The sequence below is a fragment of the Hemitrygon akajei genome, unplaced genomic scaffold (genome assembly GCF_048418815.1).
Source record: "Hemitrygon akajei unplaced genomic scaffold, sHemAka1.3 Scf000091, whole genome shotgun sequence".
NCBI classification, from domain to species: domain Eukaryota; kingdom Metazoa; phylum Chordata; class Chondrichthyes; order Myliobatiformes; family Dasyatidae; genus Hemitrygon; species Hemitrygon akajei.
The window spans coordinates 2,630,203-2,654,536 of NW_027331977.1; the positions used below are offsets into that span (position 1 = coordinate 2,630,203).

At 42.8% G+C, this 24,334-nt stretch overlaps 1 protein-coding gene across 1 annotated transcript in view; it reads right to left on the reverse strand.

The window, feature by feature from the left end:
* Positions 1 to 407: 407 nt before the first annotated feature.
* LOC140722861 (uncharacterized) overlaps positions 408 to 24,334 on the reverse strand; it is a 118,100-nt gene continuing 94,173 nt past the window's right edge. Inside the window, exons 22-24 of the mRNA XM_073037501.1 lie at positions 3,534 to 3,797; positions 2,858 to 2,989; positions 408 to 688 (exon numbers count right to left, since the gene is read on the reverse strand). Coding sequence (XP_072893602.1) covers positions 408 to 688; positions 2,858 to 2,989; positions 3,534 to 3,797 — 677 coding nt within the window. The remainder of the gene's footprint in view (positions 689 to 2,857; positions 2,990 to 3,533; positions 3,798 to 24,334) is intronic.

Below are 24,334 nucleotides of genomic sequence, written 5' to 3' on the forward strand. Positions count from 1 at the left end.
TTTCCCTCTCAGTGTTAGCTGACACTGCCCTACAGACACTTTAAAAATAAACGGGAATTGCAGAACACAGATCGTGTTGAAAAAAATGCACTATTATGTATATTTGCGCTGTTTTGGTTCAAAGTAATGAAACAGCGCAGTAAGTGCGAGAATCAATGGTAATTGCTGTATTTATAACAGTGTGTCATTTATTAATGCATGCGTTTTCAAATTATTATAAAGGAGGAATGAGTGGCCCCCTAATCTATTCTAAAAAAACAAACGTTGTATATTTTTGTCTTCTCAGATCCTGCCCGTCTGGGGGAGATCCACCAGCAATTTACTTCTGCGTATTGAGATTTAAAATAAACGAAGCACCTTCTTAATTTGTAAGGTTCTTCGAAACGCAATCAGTGTCTGATTAAAGCTTACTCACCATCTATCCTTTCCCCACCGTCCGATGTGCCAGGCCTGTCGTCTCGTACGCCAGTTACCGGATCTTTACAGGTCATTTCCGTCGCCTCGGCTTCACAAGCATTACCAGCACCTTGCCGATCTCCGGCAGGTGCTGTTTTCGCTTTGTCTGCAATATCTTCTTCTCTTTCTATATTTTGTCTGGCAGCTTTGTCAGACTCATTCACGCTGGCAGGTTGTTCTTTTGCTTCTGGGTCGGGATCTGAGGCCATTCTGCAAGCGACCCCTCCAAAACCTGCAGGTAAGTATTAAATTGAATAAAGGTGTAACATCTGGAGAGGCACATTCGCTTATCTGGATCCGGGAATATCAGTTGTGCTTGCAGTAATGATACACTGAAAATCCAATAATATATAAACTTGGCACGAGAGTTCAATACCAACGGATGCGGAGGGACGAGGCAACACCTGGCAGGAGACTTCCCTAGTCTGTTTGATACGAGCTGCACAGTTTCAACACAGATACCTTTTTTTATGGTGAGTTCTCCTGTTCTAAAATACTGTACTTTTGTTGGCATTATTCCATCTGTGTGTATCTGTATATACCTACATAGCGATCAACGCTAACCTGAGTTTGAGTTTTGATGCAGCGAGTTAACATTTCACCGGTATCAGAGTTCAGGGCGGCAATGCCGGACGCTATTATCAGGAATTTGGAATATGCTTGAAAACTATCGAGTATCAGGTATAGGGAAGGTGCACCTAAAATCGGCACAACTGCTCTATATCGTGTCATTTCTCTGCAACTCTCAGGTCCCCATCTGTAGAATGTTGATCTACCATTGTTTTCCTTGTATCTGTGGTTCTGTGCGTCACTACATTCGAGGGTGGAAACTAATATCAACGACTTTTCAATAGATTTCCAAACACAGTGGAACTTGATTTTCAAAGGCAACACGAGTGAGTCCACCGATGCTGGAAATAAATAAAAGCACAAATGCTGGCAGAACCCAGCAGGCCAGACAGCATCTATGGGAGGTGGTAGTGACGTCGTTTCGGCTCGAAACCCTTCATCAGGAAACCCTCCTGATAGAAGGGTTTCGGCCCGAAACGTCGTCACTGACTATAGCTCAGCATTTAATGCCATCAATGGCACAATCCTGATTGAGAAGTAACAGAAACTAGGCTTCAGTAACTCTCCCTGGATCTTCGACTTCCGAACCGGAAGAGCACCGTCTGTGCGGAACCGTGATAACTTATCCTCTCGCAGACGGTCGACAGTAGTTGACCTCAGAGGTGCGTGTTCTCAGCTTAGCAGACTGCTCTACTCTCTATGTGCTGTGTGGCTACGCACACATCAAATACCATCTATTGGTTTGCAAACGATGCCACACTTTTTGGTAGAATCTCAGCATGATAGGAGAGTGTACACAGGAGTGAGGTATGCCAACTAGTGTAGTGGTGCCGCAGCGAGAACCTGGTACTGAACGGCAGTGAGACGGAAGAGCTGATTGTGGACTTCAGGAAGCTTAAAACGAAGGAACACTTAAGCATTTTCATAGAAGGATCAGAAGTGGAGACAGTGAGCTGTTTAAAGTTCCTGGGTCTCAAGTCCTCTGACAATCTAACCCCTTCCCAACATATCGATGCAGTCATAAATAGTCCTGGACAGCGACTAAACATCATTTGGAGTTTGAGGAGATTTGGTATGTCAATAAATGCAATCAAAAACTTCTATAGATGTACCATGGCGAATATTCTGACAGGCTGCATAACTGTTTGGTATGGGGCGGGGCTACTGCAAAAGACCGAAAGAAGCTGCAGAGGGTTGTAAATTCATCGGCTTCATCTTAGGTACAGGCCTACAAATTCCCCAGGGCATCTTCAGGAATCTGCGTCTCAGAAAAACAGTGTCCTTTATTAAGTGCAGCCAGCACGCAGGGCATGTCCTTTTCTCACTATTATCACAGGGTAGGAGATACAGAAGCCTGAAGGCACATAGTGTGAGATTCAGGATTAGATTTCCCCCCCCCCCCCCCGCTGCCACCCGATTCCTAAATGGGCATTCAACCCTTGGACAATACCTCCTTTTTTCAATATACCATATTTCTGTTTTGCACGATTAATAATCTATTCAACCTAGGTATTGTGTAAATGATTTATAAATTGTTATTATTATTATTCTATTATTATTATATTCAATTAATTTTCTTCCTTATTACTTAGGACATTAAACTGCTGCTGCTAAGTTAACATTTTCCACGTCACGTGCCGGTGATAATCAGCTTAGTTCTGATTCTGATTCTGATTCTGAAATTTCGTGTCATGGGATTTTAACGAGTAAAACCATGCGCTGACTTAACAGTAGATTAACGACTCTGGCATTATATGGCGCAATTCAAAGAGTAATCTATCAGCTATTTTGCACCTGGTTAGGATAGTGGCTGAGTATAATGACCCCTCACCTCCATTATTAGCATGGTGTTCATCAACCGCAGGTCCTCTTTTCTCATCGTCGGCAGCTTCTACTTCCGTTGCTATTCTCTCTGGTGTGTTGCCGTCTGATTCATTGCCGGTGTCAAGATTTTCCTTTGTTTCTGTATCAGACCGGGATTGGGATAGGGATTAAAACGTTTGGATATCTGCAAATTTCTCTCTCATTTGGCAAAGCAGAGGCGCCGGACAAGTCGTTCTTTGAACCTAGGGCTATTTTAAAATTTAAATGAGGGCGAAACGGGACAACGCGATAGGGCAGAAAAGCTCCCAGGTCATCTTCAGGGAACTCTGTCTCAGAAAGGCAGCATCCATTATTAACGACAACTAGCACTCAGGGAATGACCTTTCCGCATTGTTACCAACGGGATGGAGATTCAGAGCCCTGAGAGCCCACGGTGACTTATTCAAGAAGAGCATCTTCCGCCATCCGATTCCTCAGTGCGCATTGAACCCTTGGACAATACCTATGTAGCCTAAAAACTGCCGGAAGACAAATGGCATCCTTTTGTCTCCTCAGATAATTCCTGCCCGGCAGATATCCACTAGCAACTTCTCTCTGCTCATTCAAATAAATTAAAAAGAATCGCCTGCTTCATTTGTAAAGGATTTCGAAAGACAATCAGTATCGTATTAAAGCTTACTCACCATCTCTCCACCCCCCATCCTTCGATGTCTTAGGCTTTTCGTCACGCAAGCCAGTTCGCCGAACTTTCTCGCTCATTTCTGCAGCATCGAGTTCACTTTCGTTACTGGCACTGTTCTTATCCTCGGTCCGTCTTGTTTTCTCTGTGTCTACAATACATTCTACTACTTCTATATTTTGTAGAGCATTTTTTTCGGACTCATTTACGCTGGCAGTTTGTTCTGGGTCGTGATCTGACTCTATTCTGTCAGTGATCCCGCCAACGCCTGCATTAAATTATAAATACAATAAGGGAACAACATTTAGAGAAGCTCTTTCGACTGGGTGTGATAAATACCATTTGGGCTACCGATAATATACTTAATATTCATAATATATTAACTGTGCAAGAGAAGGATAATCCTAAGAGCTTCTACAGGCTGGTTAAGAGCAAAAGAATAGTAAGGGATAAAATTGGTCCTCTTGAAGATCAGAGTGGTCGGCTATGTATGGAAGCAAAATAAATGGGAGAGATATTAAATGTTTGTTTTTTTGCATCTGTATTTGCTAAGGAAACTTGAGTGGAGTCTATGGAAACAAGGCAAACAAGTAGGGAGGTCATGGAACATACAGATTAAAGAGGATGAGGTGCTTGCTGTCTTGTGGCAAATCAGGGTAGATAAATCCCCAGTACCTGACAGGGTATTCCCTCGGAACTTGAAGGAGACAAGATTTGAAATTGCAGGGGCCCTGGCAGAAATATTTCCAATGTCGATATCCACAGGTCAGGTACTGGAGGATTGGAGGATAGCTCATGTAATTCCGTTGTCAAAAAAAGGCTCAAAAAGTAAGCCAGGAAATTATAGGCCGGTAAGTTTGACATCGGTAGTAGGTAAATTATTGGAAGGAATACTAAGAGATAGGATCTACAAGTAATTGGGTAGACAAGGACTTATTAGAAAAAGTCCGAATGGCTTTGTGAGTGGTAGGTCATGTTTAAGCAAACTATTAGAGTTTTTTCGAGGACGTTACCAGGAAAGTGGATGAAGGGAAGGCAGTGGATGTTGTCTACATGGACTTCAGTAAATCCTTTGACAAGGTCCCACATGGGAGGTTAGTTAGGAAGTTTCAGTCGCTAGGTATACATGGAGAGGTAGTAAATTGGATTAGACATTGGCTCAATGAATAATAGCCAGGGTCTGGAGGCATGTGACTAGTAGTGTGCCGCAGTGATCAGTGCTAGGTCCATTGTTAATTGTCATCTATATCAATGATCTGGATGATAATATAGCACATTGGTAAACAGATTTGCTGATGATACAAAGATTGGAGGTGTTGTGGACAGTGAGGAAGGTTTTCAAACCTTGCAGAGGGATCTGGACCAGCTGGAGGAATGGGCTGAAAAATGGCAGATGGAGTTTAATGCGGACAAGTGTGAAGTATTGCACCTTGGAAAGTCAAAGCAAGGTAGAACATACAAGGTAAATGTTGGGACACTTAGGAGTGCAGTAGAACAGAGGGATCTGGGAGTACAGATACATAATCCCCGAAAAGTTGCGTCACAAGTAGATAGGGTTGTAAAGAGACCTTTTGAAACATTGGCCTTTCTAAATCAAAGTATTGAGTATAAGAGTTGGAATGTAATGGTGAGGTTGTGTAAGACATTTGGTGAGACCGAATTTGGAGTACTGTGTGCAATTTTGTTCACCTGATTACAGGAAAGATATTAATAAGGTTTAAAGAGTGCAGACAAGGTTTACAAGGATGTTGCCGGGACTTGAGAAACTGAGTTATAGAGATAGGTTGAATAGATTAGGACTTTATTCCCTGGAGCGTAGGAGAATGAGGGGTGATTCGATAGCATATAAAATTATGATGGGTATAGATAGGGAGAATGCAAGCAGGCTTTTTCCAGGGGAGAAGAAGACCAGAGGGAATGGGTTAAGGGTGAAGGGGGAAAAGTTTAAAGGAAACATTAGGGTGGCCTTCTTCACCCAGAGAGTGGTGGGAGTGCGGAATGAGCTGCGAGATGAAGTGGGGAATGCGGGCTCACTTTTGATATTTAATAAAACACTTGGACAGGTGTATGGATGAGAGGTGTTTGGAGGGATATGGCCCAGGTGCAGATCAGTGTGACTAGGCTGAAAAATAGATCGGCACAGCCAAGAATGTCCAAAGGCCTGTTTCTGTGCTGCAATATTCTATGGTTCTATTGTGTTCCATGAGAGATCAATCACCATCGGATTCGGAGGGAGGCAACACTCGTCCGTTTGATACGAGCACCACAGTTTCTAGCCCGAGATTTCCACTTTCCTTGTGCATTATCCCATTCTAAAATACAGTGTATGTGACGCTGCCTGATGTATATTTTTTGGCATTATTTCACCTGCGTATATGAGGATCAACTCTAATCTGACTTTGTCTTTCGCTGCACCGAGTTAATAGGTCACGGGTATTAAAGCAGGAAGGCAAGACTATATTAGCAAGAATGTGGAAGAAACTCCAAGCCAATTGCAGTTTCCGGTATCGGTAAGGTTTATCTAAAATCGTCTTATCTCGTTCCCTGTGTCAGTTCTCTGCATCTCGCGGTTCCCCATCTGCCGAAGGTTGAGCGATTTTAAATTTACTTTGTATCTCAGATTCCGTGCGTCACTACGATCGACGATGCAAATTTTTAAAACACAGTGGAACTTACTTCCTTTCCGTCTGAGTCGGATGTTTGCCCAAATCACTAGCATCGAAGGATAGCTCCTTAGCTTCTACGCTTTTTACCATGTACCTTTCCCCGTTATATTTGAGAGCTCTGCATCCTCTTTTGAAAGCTTACTACTCTGCATTTACAGCTCTTACCATCATTTGTCAACGTTTTCCCTCTCAGAGTTAGCTGACACTGCCCTACAGATACTTTAAAAAAAAAACAATCGGGAACTGCAGAACAGAGATCGTGTTGAAAAAAAATGCACCATTATGTGTATTTGCGCTGTTTTGGTTCAAAGAAATGAAACAGCGCTGTAAGTGCGAGAATCAATGGTAGTTGCTGTATTTATAACAGTGTGTCATTTATTAATGCATGCATTTCCAAATGATAATAACCGAGGACTGAGTGGCCTCATAATCTATTCTAAAAAAACAAACGTGGTATATTTTTGTCTCCTCAGATCCTGCCCGTCTGGGGGAGATCCACCAGCTATTTACTTCTGCGTATTGAGATTAAAAAAAATGAAGCACCTTCTTAATTTGTAAGGTTCTTCGAAACGCAATCAGTGTCTGATTAAAGGTTACTCACCATCTATCCTTTCCCCACCGTCCGATGTGCCAGGCCTGTCGTCTCTTACGCCAGTTACCGGATCTTTACAGGTCATTTCCGTCGCCTCGGCTTCACAAGCATTACCAGCACCGTGCCTATCTCCGGTAGGTGCTGTTTTCGCTTTGTCTGCAATATCTTCTTCTCTTTCTATATTTTGTATGGCAGCTTTGTCAGACTCCTTCACGCTGGCAGGTGGTTGTTTTGCTTCTGGGTCGTGATCTGAGGCCATTCTGCAAGCGACCCGTCCAAAACCTGCAGGAGTGTATTAAATAGAATAACGGTGTAACATCTGGAGAGGCACATTCGCTTATCAGGATCCGGGAATATCAGTTGTGCTTGCAGTAATGATACACTGACAATCCAATAATATATAAACTTGGCACGAGAGTTCAATCACCAACGGATGCCGAGGGAGGAGGCAACACTTGGCAGGAGACTTCACTAGTCTGTTTGATACGAGCTGCACAGTTTCAGCACAGATACCTGTTTTTATGGTGAGTTCTCCTGTTCTAAAATACTGTACTTTTTTGGCATTATTCCACCTGTGTGTACCTGTATATGCCTAAATAGCGATCAACTCTAACCTGAGATTGAGTTTGGATGCACTCAGTTAACATTTCACCGGCATCAGAGTTCAAGGCAGCAATGCCGGACGCTGTTATCAGGAATTTGGAATAAGCTTGAAAACTATCGAGTATCAGGTATAGGTAAGGTGCACCTAAAATCGGCTCAACTGCTCTATATCGTGTCATTTCTCTGCAACTCTCAGGTCCCCATCTGTAGAATGTTGATCTACCATCGCTTTACTTGTATCTGTGGTTCTGTGCGTCACTACATTCGAGGGTGGAAACTAATATCAACGACTTTTCAATAGATTTTCAAACACAGTGGAACTTGATTTTCAAAGGCAACACGAGTGAGTCTGCCGATGCTGGAAATAAATAAAAGCACAAAATGCTGGCAGAACTCAGCAGGCCAGACAGCATCTATGGGAGGAGGTAGTGACGTCGTTTCGGCTCGAAACCCTTCATCAGGAAACCCTCCTGATTGAAGGGTTTCGGCCCGAAACGTCGACACTGACTATAGCTCAGCATTTATTGTCATCAATGGCACAATCCTGATTGAGAAGTAACAGAAACTGGGCTTCAGTAACTCTCCCTGGATCTTCGACTTCCGAACCGGAAGAGCACAGTCTGTGCGGTTCCGTGATAACATATCCTCTCGCTGACGGTCGACAGTAGTTGACCTCAGAGGTGCGTGTTCTCAGCTTAGCAGACTGCTCTACTCTCTATGTGCTGTGTGGCTACGCACACATCAAATACCATCTATTGGTTTGCAAACGATGCCACACTTTTTGGTAGAATCTCAGCATGATAGGAGAGTGTACACAGGAGTGAGGTATGCCAACTAGTGTAGTGGTGCCGCAGCGAGAACCTTGCACTGAACGGCAGTGAGACGGAAGAGCTGATTGTGGACTTCAGGAAGCTTAAGACGAAGGAACACGTAAGCATTTTCATAGAAGGATCAGAAGTGGAGAGAGTGAGCTGTTTAAAGTTCCTGGGTGTCAAGTCCTCTGACAATCTAACCCCTTCCCAACATATCGATGCAGTCATAAAGAGGCCTGGACAGCGACTAAACATCATTTGGAGTTTGAGGAGATTTGGTATGTCAATAAATGCAATCAAAAACTTCTATAGATGTACCATGGAGAATATTCTGACAGGCTGCATAACAGTTTGGTATGGGGCGGGGCTACTGCAAAAGACCGAGAGAAGCTGCATAGGGTTGTAAATTCATCGGCTTCATCTTAGGTACAGGCCTACAAATTCCCCACTACATCTTCAGGAATCTGCGTCTCAGAAAAACTGTGTCCTTTATTAAGTGCAGCCAGCACGCAGGGCATGCCCTTTTCTCACTATTATCACACGGTAGGAGATACAGAATCCTGAAGGCACATAGTGAGAGATTCAGGATTAGATACCCCCCCCCCCTCTGCCATACGATTCCTAAATGGGCATTCAACCCTTGCACAATACCTCCTTTTTTCAATATACCATATTTCTGTTTTGCACGATTAATAATCTATTCAACATAGGTATTGTGTAAATGATTTATAAATTGTTATTATTATTATTATTATTCTATTATTATTATATTCATTTAATTTTCTTCCTTATTACTTAGGACATGAAACTGCTGCTGCTAAGTTAACATTTTCCACGTCACATGCCGGTGATAATCAGCCTATTTCTGATTATGATTCTGATTCTGAAATTTCGTGTCATGGAATTTTAACGAGTAAAACCATGCGCTGACTTAACAATAGATTAACGACTCTGGCATTATATGGCGCAATTCAAAGAGTAATCTATCAGCCATTTTGCACCTGGCTAGGATAGTGTCTTACTATAATGACCCCTCACCTCCATTATTAGCATGGTGTTCATCATCCGCAGGTCCTCTTTTCTCATCGTCGGCAGCTTCTACTTCTGTTGCTATTCTGTCTGGTGTGTTGCCGTCTGATTCATTACCGGTGTCAAGATTTTCCTTTATCTCTGTATCATACCGGGATTGGGATAGGGATTAAAACGTTTGGATATCTGCAAATTTCTCTCGCAGTTGCTAAAGCAGAGGCGCCGGACAAGTCGTTCTTTGAACCTAGGGCTATTTTAAAATTTAAATGAGGGCGAAACGGTACAACGCGATAGGGCAGCTGAAAAGCTCCCAGGGCATCTTCAGGGAACTCTGCCTCAGAAAGGCAGCATCCATTATTAACGACAACTAGCACTCAGGGAATGACCTTTCCGCATTGTTACCAACGGGATGGTGATTCAGAACCCTGAGAGCCCACGCTGAGTTATTCAGGAAGAGCATCTTCCGCCATCCGATTCCTCCGTGCGCATTGAACCCTTGGACAATACCTATGTAGCCGAAAAACTGCCGGAAGACAAATGACATCCTTTTGTCTCCTCAGATAATTCCTGCCCGGCAGAAAGCCACTAGCAACTTCTCTCTGCTCAATCAAATAAATTAAAAAGAAGCGCCTGCTTAATTTGTAAAGGATTTCGAAAGACAATCAGTGTCGTATTAAAGCTTACTCACCATCTCTCCACCCCCCATCCTTCGATGTCTTAGGCTTTTCGTCACGCAAGCCAGTTCGCCGAACTTTATCGCTCATTTCTGTAGCATCGAGTTCACTTTCGTTACTGGCACTGTTCTTATCCTCGGTCCGTCTTGTTTTCTCTTTGTCTACAATACCTTCTACTAGTTCTGTATTTTGTAGCGCATTTTCTTCGGACTCATTTACGCAGGCAGTTTGTTCTGGGTCGTGATCTGACTCTATTCTGTCAGTGATCCCGCCAAAGCCTGCATTAAGTTATAAATACAATAAGGGCATAAATTTTAGAGAAGCACCTTCGACTGGGTGTGAGAAATGCCATTCGGTTTTCCGATAATATACGTAATATTCATAATATATTAACTGTGCAAGAGGAGGATAATCCTAAGAGCTTCAACAGGGTTGTTAAGAGCAAAAGGATAGTAAGGGATAAAATTGGTCCTCTTGAAGATCAGAGTGGTCGGCTATGTATGGAAGCAAAATAAATAGGAGAGATATTAAATATTTGTTTTTTGCATCTGTATTTGCTAAGGAAACTTGAGTGGAGTCTATGGAAACAAGGCAAACAAGTAGGGAGGTCATGGAACATACAGATTAAAGAGGATGAGGTGCTTGCTGTCTTGTGGCAAATCAGGGTAGATAAATCCCCAGTACCTGACAGGGTATTCCCTCGGAACTTGAAGGAGACAAGAGTTGAAATTGCAGGGGCCCTGGCAGAAATATTTCCAATGTCGATATCCACAGGTCAGGTACTGGAGGATTGGAGGATAGCTCATGTAATTCCGTTGTCAAAAAAAGGCTCAAAAAGTAAGCCAGGAAATTATAGGCCGGTAAGTTTGACATCGGTAGTAGGTAAATTATTGGAAGGAATACTAAGAGATAGGATCTACAAGTATTTGGGTATAGTAGGACTTATTAGAAAAAGTCCGAATGGCTTTGTGCGTGGTCGGTCATGTTTAAGCAACCTATTAGAGTTTTTTCGAGGACGTTACCAGGAAAGTGGATGAAGGGAAGACAGTGGATGTTGTCTACATGGACTTCAGTAAATCCTTTGACAAGGTCCCACATGGAAGGTTAGTTAGGAAGTTTCAGTCGCTAGGTATACATGGAGAGGTAGTACATTGGATTAGACATTGGCTCAATGAATAATAGCCAGGGTGTGGAGGCCTGTGACTAGTAGTGTGCCGCAGTGATCAGTGCTAGGTCCATTGTTAATTGTCATCTATATCAATGATCTGGATGATAATATAGCACATTGGATCAACAGATTTGCTGATGATACAAAGATTGGAGGTGTTGTGGACAGTGAGGAAGGTTTTCAAAGCTTGCAGAGGGATCTGGACCAGCTGGAGGAATGGGCTGAAAAATGGCAGATGGAGTTTAATGCGGACAAGTGTGAAGTATTGCACTTTGGAAAGTCAAAGCAAGGTAGAACATACAAGGTAAATGTTGGGTCACTTAGGAGTGCAGTAGAACAGAGGGATCTGGGAGTACAGATACATAATCCCCGAAAAGTTGCGTCACAAGTAGATAGGGTTGTAAAGAGACCTTTTGAAACATTGGCCTTTCTAAATCAAAGTATTGAGTATAAGAGTTGGAATGTAATGGTGAGGTTGTGTAAGACATTTGGTGAGACCGAATTTGGAGTATTGTGTGCAATTTTGTTCACCTGATTACAGGAAAGATATTAATAAGGTTTAAAGAGTGCAGACAAGGTTTACAAGGATGTTGCCGGGACTTGAGAAACTGAGTTATAGAGATAGGTTGAATAGATTAGGACTTTATTCCCTGGAGCGTAGGAGAATGAGGGGTGATTTGATAGCATGTAAAATTATGATGGGTATAGATAGGGAGAATGCAAGCAGGCTTTTTCCAGGGGAGAAGAAGACCAGAGGGAATGGGTTAAGGGTGAAGGGGGAAAAGTTTAAAGGGAACATTAGGGTGGCCTTCTTCACTCAGAGAGTGGTGGGAGTGTGGAATGAGCTGCGAGATGAAGTGGTGAATGCGGGCTCACTTTTGACATTTAATAAAACACTTGGACAGGTGTATGGATGAGAGGTGTTTGAAGGGATATGGCCCAGGTGCAGATCAGTGTGACTAGGCTGAAAAATAGATCGGCGCAGCCAAGAATGTCCAAAGGCCTGATTCTGTGCTGCAATATTCTATGGTTCTATTGTGTTCCATGAGAGATCAATCACCATCGGATTCGGAGGGAAGCAACACTCGTCCGCTTGATACGAACACCACAGTTTTCAGCCCGAGATTTTCACTTTCCTTGTGCATTGTCCCATTCTAAAATACAGTGTAGGTGACGCTGCCTGATGTATATTTTTTGGCATTATTTCACCTGCGTATATGAGGATCAACTCTAATCTGACTTTGTCTTTCGCTGCACCCAGTTAATAGCTCACAGGTATTAAAGCAGGAAGGCAAGACTATATTAGCAAGAATGTGGAAGAATCTCCAGGCCAATTGCAGTTTCCGGTATCGGTAAGGTTTTTCTAAAATCGTCTTATCTCGTTCTCTGTGTCAGTTCTCTGCATCTCTCGGTTCCCCATCTGCAGAAGGTTGAGCGATTTTAAATTTACTTTGTATCTCAGATTCCGTGCGTCACTACGATCGACGATGCAAATTTTTAAAACACAGTGGAACTTACTTCCTTTCCGTCTGAGTCGGATGTTTGCCCAAATCACTAGTATCGAAGGATACCTCCTTAGCTTCTACGCTTTTTACCATGTACCTTTCCCCGTTATATTTGAGAGCTCTGCCTCCACTTTTGAAAGCTTACTACTCTGCATTTACAGCACTTACCATCATTTGTCAACGTTTTCCCTCTCAGTGTTAGCTGACACTGCCCTACAGGCACTTAAAAAACAATCGGGAACTGCAGAACAGAGATCGTGTTGAAAAGAAATGCACCATTATGTGTATTTGCTCTGTTTTGGTTCAAAGTAATGAAACAGCGCTGTAAGTGCGAGAATCAATGTAAATTGCTCTATTTATAACAGTGTGTCATTTATTAATGCATGCATTCCCAAATGATAATAAACGAGGACTGAGTGGCCTCATAATCTATTCTAAAAAAACAAACGTGGTATATTTTTGTCTCCTCAGATCCTGCCCGTCTGGGGGAGATCCACCAGCAATTTACTTCTGCGTATTGAGATTTAAAAAAAAACGAAGCACCTTCTTAATTTGTAAGGTTCGTCGAAACGCAATCAGTGTCTGATTAAAGCTTACTCACCATCTATCCTTTCCACTCCGTCCGGTGTGCCAGGCCTGTCGTCTCGTACGCCAGTTACCGGATCTTTACAGGTCATTTCCGTCGCCTCGGCTTCACAAGCATTACCAGCACCGTGACTATCTCCGGCAGGTGCTGTTTTGGCTTTGTCTGCAATATCTTCATCTCTTTCTATATTTTGTATGGCAGCTTTGTCAGACTCATTCACGCTGGCCGGTGGTTCTTTTGCTTCTGGGTCGTGATCTGAGGCCATTCTGCAAGCGGCCCCTCCAAAACCTGCAGGGAAGCATTAAATAGAATAACGGTGTAACATCTGGAGAGGCACATTCGCTTATCTGTATCTTGGAATATCAGTTGTGCTTGCAGTAATGATACACTGAAAATCCAATAATATATAAACTTGGCACGAGAGTTCAATACCAACGGATGCGGAGGGACGAGGCAACAACTGGCAGGAGACTTCACTAGTCTGTTTGATACGAGCTGCACAGTTTCAACACAGATACCTTTTTTTATGGTGAGTTCTCCTGTTCTAAAATACTGTACTTTTGTTGGCATTATTCCATCTGTGTGTACCTGTATATGCCTACATAGCGATCAAACGCTAACCTGAGTTTGAGTTTTGATGCAGCGAATTAACATTTCACCGGTATCAGAGTTCAAGGCGGCAATGCCGGACGCTATTATCAGGAATTTGGAATAAGCTTGAAAACTATCGAGTATCAGGTATAGGGAAGGTGAACCTAAAATCGGCACAACTGCTCTATATCGTGTCATTTCTCTGCAAATTTCAGGTTCCCATCTGTACAATGTTGATCTACCATTGCTTTCCTTGTATCTGTGGTTCTGTGCGTCACTACATTCGAGGGTGGAAACTAATATCAACGACTTTTCAATAGATTTCCAAACACAGTGGAACTTGATTTTCAAAGGCAACACGAGTGAGTCCACCGATGCTGGAAATAAATAAAAGCACAAATGCTGGCAGAACTCAGCAGGCCAGACAGCATCTATGGGAGGTGCTAGTGACGTCGTTTCGTCTCGACACCCTTCATCAGGAAACCCTCCTGATAGAAGGGTTTCGGCCCGAAACGTCGTCACTGACTATAGCTCAGCATTTAATGCCATCAATGGCACAATCCTGTTTGAGAAGTAACAGAAACTGGGCTTCAGTGACTCTCCCTGGATCTTCGACTTCCGAACCGGAAGAGCACCGTCTGTGCGGTTCCTTGATAACATATCCTCTCGCTGACGGTCGACAGTAGTTGACCTCAGAGGTGCGTGTTCTCAGCTTAGCAGACTGCTCTACTCTCTATGTGCTGTGTGGCTACGCACACATCAAATACCATCTATTGGTTTGCAAACGATGCCACACTTTTTGGTAGAATCTCAGCATGATAGGAGAGTGTACACAGGTGTGAGGTATGCCAACTAGTGTAGTGGTGCCGCAGCGAGAACCTGGCACTGAACGGCAGTGAGACGGAAGAGCTGATTGTGGACTTCAGGAAGCTTAAGATGAAGGAACACGTAAGCATTTTCATAGAAGGATCAGAAGTGGAGAGTGGGAGCAGTTTAAAGTTCCTGGGTGTCAAGTCATCTGACAAGCTAACCCGTTCCCAACATATCGATGCAGTCATAAAGAGGCCTGGACAGCGACTAAACATCATTTGGAGTTTGAGGAGATTTGGTATGTCAATAAATGCAATCAAAAACTTCTATAGATGTACCATGGAGAATATTCTGACAGGCTGCATAACTGTTTGGTATGGGGCGGGGCTACTGCACAAGACCGAAAGAAGCTGCAGAGTGTTGTAAATTCATTCGGCTTCATCTTAGGTACAGGCCTACAAATTCCCCAGGGCATCTTCAGGAATCTGCGTCTCCGAAAAACAGCGTCCATTATTAAGTGCAGCCAGCACGCAGGGCATGCCCTTTTCTCACTATTATCACAGGGTAGGAGATACAGAAGCCTGAAGGAACACAGTGAGAGATTCAGGATCAGATTCCTCCCCTCTGCCATCCGATTCCTAAATGGGCATTCAACCCTTGGACAATACCTCCTTTTTTCAATATACCGTATTGCTGTTTTGAACGATTAATAATCTATTCAACATAGGTATTGTGTAAATGATTTATAAATTGTTATTATTATTATACTATTATTATTAAATTCATTTAATTTTCTTCCTTATTACTTAGTACATTAAACTGTTACTGCTAAGTTAACATATTCCACGTCACATTTCGGTGATAATCAGCCTAGTTCTGAGTTTGATTCTGATTCTGAAATTTCGTGTCATGGCATTTTAACGAGTAAAACCATGCGCTGACTTAACAATAGATTAAGGACTCTGGCATTATATGGCGCGATTCAAAGAGTAATCTATCAGCCATTTTGCACTTGGTTAGGATAGTGTCTTACTATAATGACCCCTCACCTCCATTGTCAGCATGGTGTTCATCATCCGCAGGTCCTCTTTTCTCATCGTCGGCAGCTTCAACTTCTGTTCCTATTCTCTCTGGTGTATTGCCGTCTGATTCATTGCCGGTGTCAAGATCTTCCTTTATTTCTGTATCAGACCGGGATTGGGATAGGGATTACAACGTTTGGATATCTGCAAATTTCTCTCTCAGTTGGCACAGCAGAGGCGCCGGACAAGTCGTTATTTGAATTTAGGGCTATTTTAAAATTGAAATGAAGGGCGAAACGGGACAAAGCGATAGGGGGTCTGAAAAGCTCCCAGGGCATCTTCAGGGAACTCTGCCTCAGAAAGGCAGCGTCCATTATTAAGGAGAACTAGCACTCAGGGAATGACCTTTTGGCACTGTTACCAACGGGATGGAGATTCAGAACCCTGAGAGCCCTCGCTGAGTTATTGAGAAAGAGCATCATCCGCCATCCGATTCCTCAGTGCGCATTGAACCCTTGGACAATACCTATGTAGCCGAAAAACTGCCGGAACACAAATGGCATCTTTTCTGTCTCCTCTGATCATTCCTGCCAGGCAGGTAGCCACTAGCAACTTCTCTCTGCCCATTCAAATAAATTAAAAAGAAGCGCCTGCTTAATTTGTAAAGGATTTCCAAAGACAGTCACTGATATTAAAGCATACTCACGAACTATCCTTCCCCCATCCTTCGATGTCTTAGGCTTTTCGTCACGCAAGCCAGTTCGCCGAACTTTATCGCTCATTTCTGTAGCATCGAGTTCACTTTCGTTACTGGCACCGTTATTATCCTCGGCCCGTCTTGTTTTCTCGTTCTCTATAATACCTTCTGCTAGTTCTATATTTTGTAGCGCATTTTTTTCCAACTCATTTACGCTGGCAGTTTGTTCTGGGTCGTGATCTGACTCTATTCTGTCAGTGATCCCGCCAAAGCCTGCATTAAATTATAAATACAATAAAGGAATAACATTTAGAGAACACTTTCGACTAGGTGTGAGAAATACCATTTGGGCTTCTGATAATATACTTAATATTCATAATATATTGACTGTGCCGGAGAAGGATAATCCAAAGAGCTTCTACAGGCTGGTTAAGAGCAGAAGAATAGTAAGGGATAAAATTGGTCCTCTTGAAGATCAGAGTGGTCGGCTATGTATGGAAGCAAAATAAATGGGAGAGATATTAAATGTTTGTTTTTTTGCATCTGTATTTGCTAAGGAAACTGGAGTGGATTCTATGGAAACAAGGCAAACAAGTAGGGAGGTCATGGAACATACAGATTAAAGAGGATGAGGTGCTTGTTGTCTTGTGGCAAATCAGGGTAGATAAATCCCCAGTACCTGACAGGGTATTCCCTCGGAAGTTGAAGGAGACTGGAGTTGAAATTGCAGGGGCCCTGGCAGAAATATTTACAATGTCGATATCCACGGGTCAGGTCCCGGAGGATTGGAGGATAGCTCATGTAGTTCCGTTGTTTAAAAAAGGCTCAAAAAGTAAGCCAGGAAATTATAGGCCGGTAAGTTTGACATCGGTAGTAGGTAAATTATTGGAAGAAATACTAAGAGATAAGATGTACAAGTATTTGGATAGACAAGGACTTATTAGAAAAAGTCCGAATGGCTTTGTGCGTGGTAGGTCATGTTTAACCAACCTATTAGAGTTTTTCGAGGACGTTACCAGGAAAGTGGATGAAGGGAAGGCAGTGGATGTTGTCAACATGGACTTCAGTAAATCCTTTGACAAGGTCCCACATGGGAGGTTAGTTAGGAAGATTCAGTCGCAAGGTATACATGGAGAGGTAGTAAATTGGATTAGACATTGGCTCAATGAATAATAGCCAGGGTGTGGTGGCCTGTGACTAGTGGTGTGCCGCAGTGATCAGTGCTAGGTCCATTTTTAATTGTCATCTATATCAATGATCTGGATGATAATATAGCACATTGGATCAACAAATGTGCTGATGATACAATGATTGGAGGTGTTGTGCACAGTGAGGAAGTTTTTCAAAGCTTGCAGAGGGATTTGGACCAGTTGCAGGAAGAGGCAGAAAAATGGCAGATGGAGTTTATTGCGGAAACGTGTGAAGTATTGCACTTTGGAAAGTCAAACCAAGGTAGAACATAAAAGGTAAATGTTGGGACACTGAGGAGTGCAGTAGAACAGAGGGATCTGGAAGAACAGATACATAATCCCCTAAAAGTGGCGTCACAAGTAGATAGGATTGTAAAGATACCTTTCGAAACATTGGCCTTTCTAAATCAAAGTATTGAGTATAAGAGTTGGAATGTAATGGTGAGGTTGTGTAAGACATCTGGTGAGACCGAATTTGGAGTATTGTGTGCAGTTTTAGTCACCTGATTACAGGAAGGATATTAATAAGGTTTAAAGAGTGCAGACAAGGTTTACAAGGATGTTGCCAGGACTTGAGAAACTGAGTTACAGAGATAGGTTGAATAGATTATAGCTTTATTCCCTGGAGCGTAGGAGAATGAATGGTGATTTGTCAGTATATAAAATTATGACGGGTATAGATAGGGTGAATGCAAGCAGGCTTTTTCCAGGGGAGAAGAAGACCAGAGGTCATGGGTTAAGGGTGACGGAGGAAAAGTTTAAAGGGAACATTAGGGGGGCCTTCTTCACCCAGAGAGTGCTGCGATTGCGGAATGAGCTGCGAGATGAAGTGGTGAATGCGGGCTCACTTTTAACATTTAATAAAACACTTGGACAGGTGTATGGATGAGAGGTGTTTGGAGGGATATTGACAGGAGCAGATCAGTGTGACTAGGCTGAAAAGTAGATCGGCACAGCCAAGAATGGCCAAAGGCCTGTTTCTGTGCTGCAATATTCTACGGTTCTATTGTGTTCCATGAGAGATCAATCACCTTCGGATTCGGAGGTAGGCAACACCCCTCCGTTTGATACGAACACCACAGTTTTCAGCCCGAGATTTTCACTTTCCTTGTGCGTTGTCCCATTCTAAAATACAGTGTATGTGACGCTGCCTGATTTATATTTTTTGGCATTATTTCACCTGCGTATATGAGGATCAACTCTAATCTGACTTTGTCTTTCGCTGCACCGAGTTAATAGGTCACGGGTATTAAAGTAGGAAGGCAAGACTATATTAGCAAGAATGTGGAAGAAACTCCAAGCCAATTGCAGTTTCCGGTATCGGTAAGGCTTATCTAAAATAGTCTTATCTCTTTCACTTTGTCTGTTCTCTGCATCTCTCGGTTCGCCATCTGCCGACGGTTGAGCGATTTTAAATTTACTTTGTATCTCTGATTCCGTGCGTCACTACGTTCGACGATGCAAATTTATAAAACCCAGTGGAACTTACTTCCTTTCCATCTGAGTCGGATGTTTGCCCAAATCACCAGGATCGAAGGATAGCTCCTTAGCTTCTACGCTTTTTACCATGTACCTTTCCCCGTTATATTTGAGAGCTCTGCATCCTCTTTTGAAAGCTTACTACTCTGCATTTACAGCTCTTACTATCATTTGTCAACGTTTTCCCTCTCAGTGTTAGCTGACACGGCCCTACAGACACTTTAAAAAACAAAAATCGGGAACTGCAGAACAGAGATCGTGTTGAAAAAAAATGCACCATTATGTGCATTTGCGCTGTTTTGGTTCAAAGTAATGAAACAGCGCAGTAAGTGCGAGAATCAATGGTAATTGCTGTATTTATAACAGTGTATCATTTATTAATGCATGCATTGCCAAATGATAATAAACGAGGACTGAGTGGCCTCATAATCTATTCTAAAAAAACAAACGTGGTATATTTTTGTCTTCACAGATCCTGCCCGTCTGGGGGAGATCCACCAGCAATTTACTTCTGCGTATTGAGATTTAAAAAAAAACGAAGCACCTTCTTAATTTGTAAGGTTCTTCGAAACGCAATCAGTGTCTGATTAAAGCTTACTCACCATCTATCCTTTCCCCACCGTCCGATGTGCCAGGCCTGTCGTTACGTACGCCAGTTACCGGATCTTTACAGGTCATTTCCGTCGCCTCGGCTTCACAAGCATTACCAGCACCGTGCCTATCTCCGGCAGCTGCTGTTTTCGCATTGTCTGCAATATCTTCTTCTCTTTCTATATTTTGTATGGCAGCTTTGTCAGACTCATTCACGCTGGCAGCTGGTTCTTTTGCTTCTGGGTCGTGATCTGAGGCCATTCTGCAAGCGACCCCTCCAAAACCTGCAGGTATGTATTAAATAGAATAACGGTGTAACATCTGGAGAGGCACATTCGCTTATCTGGATCCGGGAATATCAGTTGTGCTTGCAGTAATGATACACTGAAAATCCAATAATATATAAACTTGGCACGAGAGTTCAATCACCAAAGGATGCGGAGGGAGGAGGCAACACTTGGCAGGAGTCTTCACTAGTCTGTTTGATACGAGCTGCACAGTTTCAACACAGATACCTTTTTTATGGTGAGTTCTCCTGTTCTAAAATACTGTACTTTTTTGGCATTATTCCATCTGAGTGTACCTGTATATGCCTACATAGCAATCAACTCTAACCTGAGTTTGAGTTTTGATGCACCGAGTTTAAATATCACCAGTATCAGAGTTCAAGGCGGCAATGCCGGACGCTATTATCAAGAATTTGGAATAAGCTTGAAAACTATCGAGTATCAGGTATAGGTAAGGTGCACTTAAAATCGGCACAACTGCTCTATATCGTGTCATTTCTCTGCAACTCTCAGGTCCCCATCTGTAGAATGTTGATCTACCATCGCTTTACTTGTATCTGTGGTTCTGTGCGTCACTACATTCGAGGGTGGAAACTAATATCAACGACTTTTCAGTAGATTCTTAAACACAGTGGAACTTGATTTTCAAAGCAACACGAGTGAGTCCGCCGATGCTGGAAATAAATAAAAGCACAAAATGCAGGCAGAACTCAGCAGGCCAGACAGCATCTATGGGAGGTGGTAGTGACGTCGTTTCGGGTCGAAACCCTTCATCAGGAAACCCTCCTGATTGAAGGGTTTCGGCCCGAAACGTCGTCACTGACTATAGCTCAGCATTTAATGCCATCAATGGCACAATCCTGATTGAGAAGTAACAGAAACTGGGCTTCAGTAACTCTCCCTGGATCTTCGACTTCCGAACCGGAAGAGCACAGTCTGTGCGGTTCCGTGATAACATATCCTCTCGCTGACGGTCGACAGTAGTTGACCTCAGAGGTGCGTGTTCTCAGCTTAGCAGACTGCTCTACTCTCTATGTGCTGTGTGGCTACGCACACATCAAATACCATCTATTGGTTTGCAAACGATGCCACACTTTTTGGTAGAATCTCAGCATGATAGGAGAGTGTACACAGGTGTGAGGTATGCCAACTAGTGTAGTGGTGCCGCAGCGAGAACCTGGCACTGAACGGCAGTGAGACGGAAGAGCTGATTGTGGACTTCAGGAAGCTTAAGACGAAGGAACACGTAAGCATTTTCATAGAAGGATCAGAAGTGGAGAGAGTGAGCAGTTTATAGTTCCTGGGTCTCAAGTCCTCTGACAATCTAACCCCTTCCCAACATATCGATGCAGTCATAAAGAGGCCTGGACAGCGACTAAACATCATTTGGAGTTTGAGGAGATTTGGTATGTCAATAAATGCAATCAAAAACTTCTATAGATGTACCATGGAGAATATTCTGACAGGCTGCATCACTGTTTGGTATGGGGCGGGGCTACTGCAAAAGACCGAAAGAAGCTGCAGAGGGTTGTAAATTCATCGACTTCATCTCAGGTACAGGCCTAGAAATTCCCCAGGACATCTTCAGGAATCTGCGTCTCAGAAAAACAGTGTCCTTTATTAAGTGCAGCCAGCACGCAGGGCATGCCCTTTTCTCACTATTATCACAGGGTAGGAGATACAGAATCCTGAAGGCACATAGTGAGAGATACAGGATTAGATTCCCCCCCCCCCCTCTGCCATCCGATTCCTAAATGGGCATTCAACCCTTGGAATATACCTCCTTTTTTCACTATACCATATTTCTGTTTTGCACGATTAATAATCTATTCAACATAGGTATTGTGCAAATGATTTATACATTGTTATTATTATTATTCTATTATTATTATTATTATTATTATTATTATATTCATTTAATTTTCTTCCTTATTACTTAGGACATTAAACTGCTTCTGCTAAGTTAACATTTTCCACGTCACATGCCGGTGATAATCAGCCTAGTTCTGGTTATGATTCTGATTCTGAAATTTCGTGTCATGGGATTTTAACGAGTAAAACTATGCGCTGACTTAACAATAGATTAACGACTCTGGCATTATATGGCGCAATTCAAAGAGTAATCTATCAGCTATTTTGCACCTATTTAGGATAGTGTCTTACTATAATGACCCCTCACATCCATTATTAGCATTGTGTTCATCATCCGCAGGTCCTCTTTTCTCATCGTCGGCAGCTTCTACTTCTGTTGCTATTCTCTCTGGTGTGTTGCCGTCTGATTCATTGCCGGTGTCAAGTTTTTCCTTTATCTCTGTATCATACCGGGATTGGGATAGGGATTAAAACTTTTGGATATCTGCAAATTTCTGTCGCAGTTGGTAAAGCAGAGGCGCCGGACAAGTCGTTCTTTGAAACTAGGGCTAATTTAACATTTAAATGAGGGCGAAACGGGACAACGCGATAGGGCAGCTGAAAAGCTCCCAGGGCATCTTCAGGGAACTCTGCCTCAGAAAGGCAGGATCCATTATTAACGACAACTAGCACTCAGGGAATGACCTTTCCGCATTGTTACCAACGGGATGGAGATTCAGAAACCTGAGAGCCCACGCTGAGTTATTCAGGAAGAGCATCGTCCGCCATCCGATTCCTCAGTGCGCATTGAACCCTTGGACAATACCTATGTAGCCGAAAAACTGCCGGAAGACAAATGGCATCCTTTTGTCTCCTCAGATCATTCCTGCCCGGCAGATATCCTCTAGCAACTTCTCTCTGCTCTTTCAAATAAATTAAAAAGAAGCGCCCGCTTAATTTGTAAAGGATTTCGGAAGACAATCAGTGTCGTATTAAGGCTTACTCACCATCTCTCCACCCCCCATCCTTCGATGTCTTAGGCTTTTCGTCACGCAAGCCAGTTCGCCGAACTTTCTCCCTCATTTCTGTAGCATCGAGTTCACTTTCGTTACTGGCACTGTTCTTATCCTCGGTCCGTCTTGTTTTCTCTGTGTCTACAATACCTTCTACTAGTTCTATATTTTGTAGCGCACTTTTTTCCGACTCATTTACGCTGGCAGTTTGCTCTGGGTCGTGATCTGACTCTATTCTGTCAATGATCCCGCCAAAGCCTGCATTAAATTATAAATACAATAAGGGAATAAAATTTAGAGAAGTACTTTCGACTGTGTGTGAGAAATACCATTTGGGCTTCCGATAATATACTTAATATTCATAATATATTAACTGTGCAAGAGAAGGATAATCCTAAGAGCTTCTACAGGGTTGTTAAGAGCAAAAGGATAGTAAGGGTTAAAATTGGTCCTGTTGAAGCAAAATAAATTGGAGAGATAATAAATGTTTGTTTTTTTGCATCTGTATTTGCTAAGGAAACTGGAGTGGAGTCTATGGAAACCAGGCAAACAAGTAGGGAGTTCATGTAACATACAAATTAAAGAGGATGAGGTGATTGCTGTCTTGTGGCAAATCAGGGTATATAAATCCCCAGTACCTGACAGGGTATTCCCTCGGAACTTGAAGGAGACAGGAGTTGAAATTGCAGGGGCCATTGCAGAAATATTTCCAATGTCGATATCCACGGGTCAGGACCCGGAGGATTGGAGGATAGCTCATGTTATTCCGTTGTTAAAAAAAGGCTCAAAAAGTAAGCCAGGAAATTATAGGCCGGTAAGCTTGACATCGGTAGTAGGTAAATTATTGGAGGGAATACGAAGAGATAGGATCTACAAGTATTTGGATAGACATGGACTTATTAGAAAAAGTCCGAATGGCATTGTGCGTGGTAGGTCCTGTTTAACCAACCTAATAGAGTTTTTTCGAGGAAGTTACCAGGAAAGTGGATGAAGGGAAGGCAGTGGATGTTGTCTACATGGACTTCAGTAAATCCTTTGACAAGTTCCCACATGGGAGGTTAGTTAGGAAGATTCAGTCGCTAGGTATACATGGAGAGGTAGTAAATTGGATTAGACATTGGCTCAATGAATAATAGCCAGGGTGTGGAGGCCTGTGCCTAGTGGTGTGCCGCAGTGATCAGTGCTAGGTCCCGTGTTAATTGTCATGTATATCAATGATCTAGATGAAAATATAGCACATTGGATCAACAAATCTGCCGATGATACAAAGATTGGAGGTGTTGTGGACACTGAGGACGGTTTTCAAAGCTTGGAGAGGGACTTGCACGAGTTGGAGGAATGGGCAGAAAAATGGCTGATGGAGTTTAATGAGGACAGGTGTCAGGTATTTCGCTTTGGATGGTCAAACCAAGGTAGAATATATAAGGTAGATGGTAGGACACTGAGGAGTGCAGTAGAACAGAGGGATCTGGGAGTACAGATACATTATTCCCTAAAACTGGCGTCACAAGTAGATAGGATTGAAAAGAGACCTTTTGGTACATTGGACTTTCTAAATCAAAGTATTGAATATAAGAGTTGGAATGTAATGGTGAGGTTGTGTAAGACATTTGGTGAGACCGAATTTGGAGTATTGTGT